This window comes from Poecilia latipinna, unplaced genomic scaffold, assembly GCF_001443285.1.
Source record: "Poecilia latipinna isolate Pla-1442-1.1 unplaced genomic scaffold, P_latipinna-1.0 Scaffold4722, whole genome shotgun sequence".
Taxonomy (NCBI): Eukaryota; Metazoa; Chordata; class Actinopteri; order Cyprinodontiformes; family Poeciliidae; genus Poecilia; species Poecilia latipinna.
In genome coordinates, this window is record NW_015117338.1 from 8,652 (window position 1) to 19,441 (window position 10,790).

Sequence of the window (10,790 nt, forward strand, 5' to 3'; positions counted from 1 at the left end):
TTTTGTCTTAAATCTCATGCACATTACTTTGTCTGTATTATCTACATTATTTACAAGCAATATGCCGTCCTGTGTACCCAGATCTCTGTCTAAAGTTCTCGTTACGGGAAGTAAAATAATTTATAATCTTAAATACAGTCTTCTTATGAAAAAGTTTCAGGGTCCTTGTATCCCCTTACCTCGTCAGTTTATATACAGAAATATGCAATAGTCCAAAATATGGATTTGATTGCCCGTATAGGGGCTAATACAGGGAGCGGTGCCCTGCACAGGGGCAAGTATCGGACCCACGTCCTTTACAGAGCAAGCATAGAGACCTCTTGGAGTCAAGAAGAAGTCAAGGCAATGTTATGTGACTCTGTCCTCAAAACCACAGTTAGGATTTGGAGGTTCACGCAGAACAAACTAACAGAGACATTTAACCATTGGAACATGTCATATTTTATCACACCGGGAGGGGGGAGGGGAGGTTTTGTTTTTTGAGTTGGGGGACCAGTCTCGAGCTAAGCCACTCTTGATCCAGTTAAAGAAAGAATTAGACCCTTAAATAAATAAATAATAAATAAAGCACCCCCCCAAAAAAAAGAAAAAAAAAAAAAGAAGTCATTTGTCCTTACACGGTTCACATTACACAGGGCAAGGATAAGTCGATGAAGACATGAGACACAGTTACACATAGAAATACAAAAAGAAACAACACTAAAGCAGTTTTGGCAAGCATGCAGGAGCTCGTAGCTCAAACACATGCATTGAATTGAACGAACACGGACACACCACGTCGGGCGAGCAAAAGTGCTGCCGCTGAGAACAACTCCATACAAAGTCCATGTAGCAAATTAAGACATCGTTATTCAGGCCGCTTCCCTTTTCTCTAACAATGCTCCTTGTACATTCAAGTGCAGTTCCTCCCCCCCTGTTTTTTTTTTTTTTTTTCTTTTTGATTAGGTGACTAATAGCTTTGTAAGCCGGTGAGTCAGAGTGGTTGGGTGATACTGTGAGATACTGAATCAGCAGAATGATTTGCCACTGTAGCTCTGTAGGATGATATAGAGGAGGAATAAGCGGGGGAGGGGGAAAACCTTGCATGCAAATGCAACACAGAAGTGAGGTTTTTTTTTTGGTTTATGGTTTTCTTATTCTTTCACAGATCTCTGTTTGGATACAAAAAAACACAGCGGGGTTTTGTGTTTTCTGCATGTCAAAGTTGCCTCTTTCGCTAGCCAGCTGTTCCCTGTCGGAGCCTCTTCAGCACATCCAGCCGCTTGTCTCAAACAGCAGGATGTTGTCGTCAGGCACTTCCTCTTTTTTTTTTTTGTCTGTTTTTGTTTTTCCTTTGAACTGCTTGTCCCGCTCGACAACTTGCTCTTGCAAAGAAACATACCCATGAGGAGTGCAAAGAATGCCATGAGGTTAATGTGATGGCCTCCCAGTTAAACTGGAGGAGGATCAGTGCTGTGAGCAGAGCCTGGTTCTGGGGCTCTGCCCAGCAGTATGTCTGTCTGAGCTGCCATGATGGACACCTATCCTGTCCTCAGTCTGTCTGGGAAGAGTTTTTTTTTTTTTTTCCTCTTGAGAAATGAGGCCAGGGAGGTTGAGAGCAAGGAGGAGAAAAGAGGGGACAAGGAGAGGGCTGGGCGATGGAAACGGGGAGGGATGGGGGTAGGGCAGGAGACATGGATTGGGTGGGAAAAGAGGGGAGGAGGGTAGATTGATCACAGGCTGATGGGGCTGTGTGCAGGGCCTGGTGATGCATTCTCAGGACCCCTGGCCTTTCTCTGCTCTCTGGCCCTGAGGAGAACCAAACGCACATTAGACACACAATCAGAAAACACGTTTGCAAGGTCAGTGTGTGCGTACGGAGTGGCTCGCTAAGCTGTTCACATTGCATTTTGTTACATTACAACCACAAAATTCAGTGTATTTCGCTGGGAGTCGATACGATAGACCGACACAAAGTAGCGCATGCTTTTCTTACATATAAAAACCTTGAAGTTTAGCATGCATTTGGATTCAGCTCCTCTGACTCAACGTTATGAAGAGACACCTGTTGTTGCGATTGCAACTGCCAGTCTTTGCACATCCAAAACTAAATCTTTGACCCATTTTTCTTAAAAAAACAAAAAACAAAACACCCCCCCCCCCCAAAAAAAAAAAAAAAAAAAAAAAAACTCAGGCTCTGTCAGGTTGATTGGAGGTGAACAGCAATGACTTAGCAAATTCTCAGTCAGTAGGACTGGACTTTAACTGTCTCATTCATGAACAAGCTTTTGCCTAAACCATTCCTTTGCAGCTCAGGCTGCACATTTTGGCTTGTAGTCCTGCTGGAAGATGAACCTTCACTCCAGTCTTGACTCTTTTACAGTCTCTAACATATTTTCTTGCAGGAGCTGCAGTTTTAGCCCTGCTTTCCATCCTTCACGGCTATCTTGCCTTTCTAATCTAAGGGCCAGATCTGTGGAATGGATGGTTAAAGGTTGCAGATTTTCCCATTTCAGCATTGGATCTATGCTGCTCCTCCATGGGCCTCTTGGTATGATGCTGATTACTATTCTTCTGTATTTTGCAGTTTATGTGGACAGTCATACCTTGGTGGGTTTGCAGTTGTGACAAACTCTTTTCATTTTCAGACTATTGATTAAATAGTGACTCTTTGAGATGTTCAAAGCTTGGAATGTTGTTTATATAATCTAACTCATCCACAACTTTTTTCCTGACCTGTCTGTTGCATTTCTTGTTTTTTTCTGATGGTGTTTGTTCACTGATGTTCTCTAATAAACAACAACAAAAAAGAAATTTCCAACATACTTCTCATGGTTTCCTGTGGAAAAAAAAAAGAATCTATTGCTAAGCTTCCATTTCCTAATAAAATATATTGAACTTTGTGGTTGCAATCGAACAGAATGTGAAAAAGCACAAAGTGATAAAATACTCTTGCAAAGCACTTTAACAGCAAGTTGTTTTTCTTTTTTTTTATATCATCCCTCAAGTGTCAAAGAGAAATCAGCAGATGTTTGACAAAATCTCCTTAAATTCACATCCTTACACAGCAGACATACACTCAGATCCTCTGTACCAGCTCCATCCATCAAGGCACACAAAAAATTTGCATGCCAAGCAACCCTCGATGTCCCCTTGTGATAATCGGAACATGCCCCCAAGAAGACCGTATGCAAGATTTGCGTCTCTATCTGTCAGTCATGCACATTTATTGTCATCATTCGGCAGTCCTTCGAGGCAGACAGAGAGAGATAGGGAGGAAAGAAGAGAGCAGGAGGGAAGGATAATGATCCAGGAACTCCTCTGCCTCTCCCTCTCCTTCTGCTGTCATGCAAACAGGCATCAGCCTTCGAAAGAGAGGGAGCAAGAGGGGACTCACCTGTTTCAGAGGCCTGTGGTCCATCAAGGGGCTTCACAGGAGCAGCAAAACAACAGCAACTATTAGCACCGCTGTTAGTCTGTGTATGTGTGTTAGTGGGTGGGTGGTATGAGTGCATGACATGGTGCCCTTGCGTGAGATGAGTTTGAGAATGTGGCCGGAGGCTCGCGGCTCACCTGTGGCGGCAGCGGAGCAGGAACCTCAGGATCTTGCGAGCAGCCTGGTTCTGTTTTTTAGTGAGGATGCTGCTGCAAACAAAAGACAAGCGGCAGATGCTTTAGTGACATCTCTTGTGCAACCCCAGCGACGTCACACCCGCGTGAGCACATGGAGCACCTGAGGGAGTGCTTGTAGGAGCGGTAGTATTGCTGGATGAGGACTGCTGCCCTACGACTCTGCTGGAACTTCCTCTGTTCGTGGAAACTCCGGAAACGACTCTGGATCAGGATGGCTGCCAAAGTCATCCTCTTATAAAGTGCATACTGTAAGGGAAGACCGACATGAAGCGTGATGTTAGCAAAGAAGTGTTTTCTGAATTTTTTTATTCTTTTGTATATTTTGTTCCTTACTTTTCTACATGGCCTTCCTCAAGTAACTTTACCCCTTGGACCTTTCCACATTTCTTATGCTACAACCACAAATTTAACATGTTGTCTTTGGATTTTGTGCAATCTTGCGAAATGAAAGAAAGTGATCTTACACATGTTTTTTTTTTCATGTTTAACTTATAAATATCTGATAAGTGTGGCTTGCATTTATTTTAGCTCCCTTTAATCCGATACCCCTAAATCAGTTTCCTAAGTCAGTCCTCAGGGGTCTGTGTCCTGAATGTCCTGATGTTAAAATATCATGTAACCAGAACTATTTGCTTTGTGAATCAGACACTGATTTGAAGCAGAAGCAAACGATTGTTTCTCAGTCCTTTCTGAGAGTTTTTACATCTGTATTTGGTGCACAGAATGGCCGTGAGGGAACATTCATTTCCAGTCAAGACATTCAGAGTATTTTCTTTAACACACACAGAGACCTTCAAGCTATATTTACACATTCAGTGTAACACAATCTACTTTCCAACAACAACAACAAAAAGTCTCTATTAAAATCAACAATCTTACCTGCTTGTATCTCTTGTAGCAGCGTTGAATCACTGCTGCAATCTCTTTGTGTTGTTCCTGAATGGGACCCTGAGAAGAATGTTAGAAATAATTTAACCTAACATTGCAAATGTAACAAAATCACTGGTTGACAATAGAGTCACAGAGCGAGATACGCATCAGCCGCACCGTCTGCAGGAGCGGAGGTCATAACTTGCCTTGTGTTTTCTGAGGGAGTGCAGAGCACGCCTGATGGTTTCGTACAGCTCTTGCTGCTCTGACTCAGTCATGGCTAGACAGGAGGAGTTTGTTTTCAACTTCTCCTCCTTCATAGCTGCACAGAGGAAGGAGCTCCAGTCAAAGGGAGACGAGGGCTCTTGGTTTGCATGAGGAGTCAGCTGCTCCTCCAGCCCTGAGAGTGAATTTGGTTTGGGGCTTGTAGCCTGGGGCTTAGATTTTAGAAACCTGCACGGAAAAACCAAAAACAACACCAAGATACCAAGCTGAATGCTGTGACAGTGATTTATGTACTTTAAAAAAAATTATAAATTACTGTAGCAACTTATTCTTGCATTTCCACTTCACAAGAAAACATTTGCTGAATTATTTAAAGAATCGTGGTAATATCAAGAGACTTTGACTCACCTTTCCACCTCATCAAGGTAACCAGACAGTGACTTTACATCACTGCTGATGCCCACCTTTGCAGAATCTGTTTCAGTGACTGTGGTCTGCTTAAGCCTTCCAGCTGAAGCATCCATGATGTGATCAGCAAGCATCGTGATGTCCACCTATAGGAAGGAAGTTTTAAAGTTAACTTTTCCTGTCTTCTCTTTATGATTTAAAAAAAAAATGTATTCCTTACACCAAAACATTCTCTGAGTAGAGCAAAATAAAACCGCTCACTATACCTGAAAGTCATCTGAGTGATCCTGGTAGGTCAGCAGCTCAGTCTCCTCTCCCCTGTCGGACAGCACTCTCTGCCGCAGATGGATGGCCAGCCGTTCTTTTCCTTGAATTCTCCGGACCAGACTGTTTTGCCCGAGAGACCGTCTCAGGCTCCACACGTTGCCCCCCTCAGACCTCCTTATCCTGGCCTGCAGGTGAGAGAACGGGGCACCGGGGAACCGAGGCCGGTCCGGGGTGGAGCTGGAAAGAGGTGCTCTCTGGTAGCTGAGCTCAGTTTTTTGGGACTTGGGTAAGACGGACTGGAGAGGATTAGGCCTCGGGGAAGAGTCGAGGAGGGAGCTGATGGTGTTGGCGCCGGGGGCCGAGTTGGTGAGCTGCTGTTGGCTCGCGGGGTTAGATTTGAGACGCTTGGCTGGGGGGGGACCTCCTTCTTCCACGTTGGCTCCTGGTTGGGGCGTTTGACCAGTTTGGCTCCAGCTCTGGTTTAATGGTTGGCTCTCTGTTCTGTTTCTTCTCACCTCTACACAGGTGAAAAAAAAAAAAGTTAAAAATGACAACAAACCTTACAACGTACCACAAATTCCTACCAAAAACCACATCCTGCTCAGTGACAAAAATGAGCAGAGTTCGACTAAGCCAAAAAGTATTCAAGAATAATAATAATAATAAAAAAAATAGATACTAACTCACGACGTGAGGAGCTCTCATTTCTTAGCAAACCAAAAAGAATGTTCACAGAGAAACTTCTCGTGTTAGATAGAAGTGTCACTATAATTTGGCATAATTTGTGAAGTGGTGCTTGCTTGTGTTTTAACACATAATCACAGTGTCTCTCAAAACTATTTACACTCTCTTAGATATTTATATTTAACATGTTTAACATCTCAAAGCGGTTTTTACCTGTTGTAGTCACATTCTTCAATGTATTTTACTGGAAGTTAATGAGATAGACTCATGCAACAAAGTGCATAAGTATAGGAATTAAGGAAAATGATCCATAATTTTTACTTTTTTATTTATTTATTTTTTTACAAATAAAGTCCTCTAATCTGCTACCCCAAAATAAAATCCAGTGCTGCCAACTGCCTCCAGAAGACACTTAATTAGCACAGCTGCGTGCGTGTGATTCAATCTCAGGATGAATCCAGCTGTTCTGTGAAGGCCTTTGGGGTTTGTTAAAGAACATTAGTGAACAAACAGCATAATGAAAAGGTTGTTCTGTTTGAATTTTGCTGCGAGCTATTTCGGGAACACAGCAAACATGAGGATGAGGGCCTTTGTGTCAGATGAGGCAAACACTGAACGCTGCGCTTTCATCTGAAATGCTGTTTACCGGAAAACCGCCTCAGATTACTGCGAACACAGGACTGCAACAGTAAAATATGGCATCGGTGTCACACGGTGGCATGTTTTTCCTCTAGAGGGAAGCTGGTTATAGATGGATGGAGCAAAATATTGTAAAATCTTAGAGGGGAGGATTCACCTTTCAGAAGGATAACAGAAGGATAATAGTGAACACATATTTACGGCTCACATTTCAAATCTCTTTTATCAAAAACTTTGAAAACATTGTGTGAAATACCATCACAATGTGATGAAGCTCTCACACGATAAAAAGTAAAGACGTTCAAGGAGTATACTTTTATAAGGCACTGACTTTATCCTTTATTTTTATTTTAAAAAATGCACTGGCAGTATTATTAGACTTCTACAAATTAAGTGATGGGTGGTGTTAACATTGCAAAAAGAACATAATTAATGTTTTTATCCTTCTTTTAAGCTTAGTGCCTTTTAGCCTCACCAGTAAACATTAAGTATATCTAAAGCTGGGATAAAAGCTCAGACAGAGCTTTTCTCAGTTAAGAAAATCAGTCAGCCAGTGCAGCATAAAACACAAGATAGAAAATGACACTTAGTGGGCTTGAAACAGGCTGCTGGATGGATTTTTATGACTTTTGCACAATTACTGACCACATTTGTGCAGACTACTCCCTTAATACCAGTCAAAATCCGTATAAAAACGTTTCTAGTTAGTTTCCTTCATCAATTAAAACCTCAATCCTGAACAAAACATATTATGCTACTGAAAAAAACAAACAAAACAAACAAACACAAGATGCTCTTGGAACCTGGGGTTGGGTTGGTGCTGGAGCTGTTGTTGATTCCTCTGTTCTGCGATCCTCCTTTCCACTTCTCCATCCAACTCTCCGCAGGCTGGCCCTTCGTTTGAGGACTCTGCTGCAGTTGCTCCAAGAGCTCGGCCAATCGAGTGTGACCACGGGACCGGGCGATATTCAGCGGCAGGCGACCCAGAGAGTCAGGAATGGCAAGAGCTCTTGGGTCCCACTGGTACAGAACCAGTGCCGCCTCAGTGTGGCCCAAAGCACACGCCCACATCTACAGAAGATAGAATAACATAAACCTCATACACACAGGGGAAAAAAAAGTGAAAAAAAAAGAAGAAGAAGAAGAAGAAGAAGAAGAAGAAGAAGAATGTAACAGTACTGATCACTCACTAGTGGCGTGCAGGAGAAGTGGTCGACGTTAAGAGGATCCACTTCCAGTTCCAGGTCAATGCTGTCGGCATGCTTTGTGCTGTGAAGCGAAGCAGCAAATGAGAAATCACTTCACCTCCACAGCGGAGGGTCACGTCCGAGCGTTACTCACCGCCAGCGGATGAGTGTCTGGATGAGCCCCGCGTAACCCTGAGCTGCGGCCAGATGCAGTAGCGTCATTCCTCTGGAGTTCTTGCTGTGGACGAGCTGGTTTGAAGAAGTCCAACAGGGCTGGGACATCATCTTCTCACACACCACCACCACACGACCCTCAAATGTGCTCTGATCAGGGGAGCTCTGAGGGTTCAGAAGGAAAAAAGGCAAATGAGATAAAATGTTGGGAAATCTTTTATCCAAATGTCCAGCTGCCAATACCACTCTCTGGCTTTATTTGGGTTCTGTCCTGCTTTTTTCATTATTTTTCTTTTTTTTTTTTGAAGTCATGAAATAACAACAATATCCTGGGTCAGAGAAGTAGCAGTCTGGAATTATGAGATTAAAATATCATATTTTGCTTTATGCAAAATATGCTTTTCTTTTGTATAATTTTTGTGATGTCAAAATAGTAAAAAAACAAACAAAAAAAACATGTTTTGGTGAGTTAGTTTAAGGACAAAACATGTGGAGAACCTCACACCTCACTTTTTGTTGCATTCAATGAATAGAGGGACAAAAATCCAGTTTTTCATTATTGGACTAGTCGATCACTGATCTTTGGGAAAGGATTAGGACCGTAGGAAGAAATAAAAAGAAAGTTTGAGTTTAATTTCAGATTTTTTTCCCTTGTGGATCTAATCTTCTTCTCTACTGATCAGAGTCAACTGAGGAAAGATTGGTTGAGTTAACTCTCTGTCTGGTCGACTACTGTATCTCCTGACTCCTCTCCTCCTTTTTTGCAGCACATTTACAGGGAAAATAAATACATCTAAATGAATGCACTTTATTTTTAGATCAATAAATGAACTGAAAAATGTGACGAAGATAACTCATAGAAGTGTCATTTTATCAAAAGTTTATTTCATATGATTCATTAAAGGTTTAGGATATTAAATTCTGTCTGTGCTTGTAAGTTTGACGAGAATAACACGTTGCAGGACGAAACTTCATCTTTATGAAACACTGTTTTACAAATGAACCTTGATTGATTTTCTTAACTTTGATGTTTTTTTTTTCTCCCTTCTTCTTCTTTCATGTTAGATACTTTTATGTAGTTGTACAGGAAACATTTCCACACAACGGACTCTATGTCTTACTTGAGACCGCTGATCATTGGCTCCTCCCCCCTCTACTCCTCCACCCTTGGTTGCCATGGCTTCTGAGCCAGGGTTCTGATTGGTTATTTCAGCCATCCTTTGCTCCATTTGCTCCAAACGCTCCAGAATGGACATCCTGAATTGGGTGTCTGTGGAAATGCAGGTCAGAGGTTTAAATCGGTTTGCCTTATTTAGGTAAGGGGGCAGAGGGCATTACCCAGTCCTTCTTAAAAAAAAAACAAAAAAAAAAACAAAAAAAACCCCTGTGTGACCCCATCTTCTGCTCTATCTCTCTTAGTTTTCTGTTTTGGTTACTACTATTTCATGCTTATTTTATTTATGCTCCTCAAAGCACAGGATCAACAGGGAGGGTGGAGACTAAAGAGCTTCCATTTCTCTGACATCTTGGTGAGAGCAGTTTACTCCTAATAGAGAGTAAAAAAAAAAAAAGACATCCCAGTATAGTAGCTGTCATACACAATAATGCTCTGTTGTTCTCTCATGAACACATCAAACAAAAACAGATTCACAGACTGTTTCACAATAACAGAGTATAATTCAACCATTCAGCAGCTCTCTGCATCCAGGGGGGGAAAAAAAGCATTGAAACCATTGTTTTATATGCAGATATTTAAATAGTTTTGATTTGAGTTTAGAGTAGAATATGAGGTCTACTGTTTTTTTTTCTTCTTTTTGGATCACCAGAGAAGCTCCACAGCTCCAATGCTGTCAAAATAAATTTACTAGTACTTCGATAATGGCTCTTTAGCATCACAAAAAGGCTAAATACAACTACCTTGCGAAAACCTCAGAGTTTTTAGAGAACATTAGTGAACATACAACATCACAGAGTCCATAGGAGATTAGTCAAGGATAAAGTTATGGAGAAGTTAGGGTTATGAAACAATACCTTGACTTTTGACCACGTCACTGTCCATTGTTATTTAGCAAAAAAAAAATAAATAAAAATAAAAATAAAAAAAATAAAAAAAATATGAAATGCATGCAGTCGTACAGGTAAGAAAGCCTCCTGAGTTCTGTGTTGTTGTCATGGGCCTTTACAGGAGCAAGAGTCTCCTTCTATTGTGGTTGGAGGGATCAGTGGAGCTGTCCCCTCCTCTTGGTGCTGAAATCGCACAGGTCAGCCAACAAGAATAGACGAGCAACATGGTTTACTTCAGTCAAACAATTTTCTGTCTTACTGCAAAACATAGCCAGTCACGAGTTAAATTGCGAAAAAAACTGAAGAAAAAAAAAAAGAAAGAAAAAAACGATTTAACCGACCCAGCCGCCTTCATGTCTATCAACTGCAACATGGCAGATAAGTGCGATCCTAACGCAGCAGCTGTAAACAATACACACCTGAACGTCAGTAGAACAGCGCGATGAGAAGATACCATCAGAGTCTTTGTGTCTGCTGCTGTTTTCGATTTCTGTTCCCGCTTCTGCTAAACCTCCATCAGTCTGAAGTGAACGACTCACACAGCCTCGCTTCTCCAGCCGTAAAAAAAAAAAAAAAAAAAAAAAAAAAAAAAAAAAAAAAAAAAAAAAAAGGGAAATAGGGGGGGGAGGGGGGGGAAGGAGGACAGGGGGGGGGGAGGGG

At 41.8% G+C, this 10,790-nt stretch overlaps 1 protein-coding gene across 4 annotated transcripts; it reads right to left on the reverse strand.

The window, feature by feature from the left end:
• Positions 1-1,285: 1,285 nt before the first annotated feature.
• On the reverse strand, positions 1,286-10,698 carry LOC106942958 (calmodulin-binding transcription activator 2-like). Of its 4 annotated transcripts, none has more exons than XM_015026313.1 (13): positions 10,550-10,698; positions 9,188-9,336; positions 8,047-8,231; positions 7,896-7,974; positions 7,509-7,776; positions 5,382-5,899; positions 5,116-5,261; positions 4,689-4,935; positions 4,492-4,560; positions 3,713-3,858; positions 3,553-3,621; positions 3,377-3,407; positions 1,286-1,788 (listed from the first exon to the last, which is right to left on the reverse strand). In XM_015026313.1, the coding sequence occupies exons 2-13, from the start codon at positions 9,320-9,322 to the stop codon at positions 1,756-1,758; spliced, it is 1,926 nt and encodes a 641-aa protein (XP_014881799.1). In that variant the 5' UTR covers positions 9,323-9,336; positions 10,550-10,698; the 3' UTR covers positions 1,286-1,755. The 4 variants fall into 4 exon arrangements, with proteins under 4 accessions (XP_014881799.1, XP_014881798.1, XP_014881797.1 ...); XM_015026312.1 differs by having other exon boundaries at positions 3,553-3,624; XM_015026311.1 differs by lacking the exon at positions 3,377-3,407.
• Positions 10,699-10,790: the final 92 nt, after the last annotated feature.

Bases quoted from the DNA above. Each gene is read 5' to 3' on its own strand.
- LOC106942958 (XM_015026310.1), bottom strand. From the start codon at position 9,322: ATGTCCATTCTGGAGCGTTTGGAGCAAATGGAGCAAAGGATGGCTGAA. The intron at 7,975-8,046 runs GTGAGTAACGCT...TTCGCTTCACAG, and splicing joins CAGACACTCATCCGCTGGCG to CACAAAGCATGCCGACAGCA. The intron at 4,561-4,688 runs GCAAGTTATGAC...CATTCTTCTCAG, and splicing joins ACTCCCTCAGAAAACACAAG to GGTCCCATTCAGGAACAACA.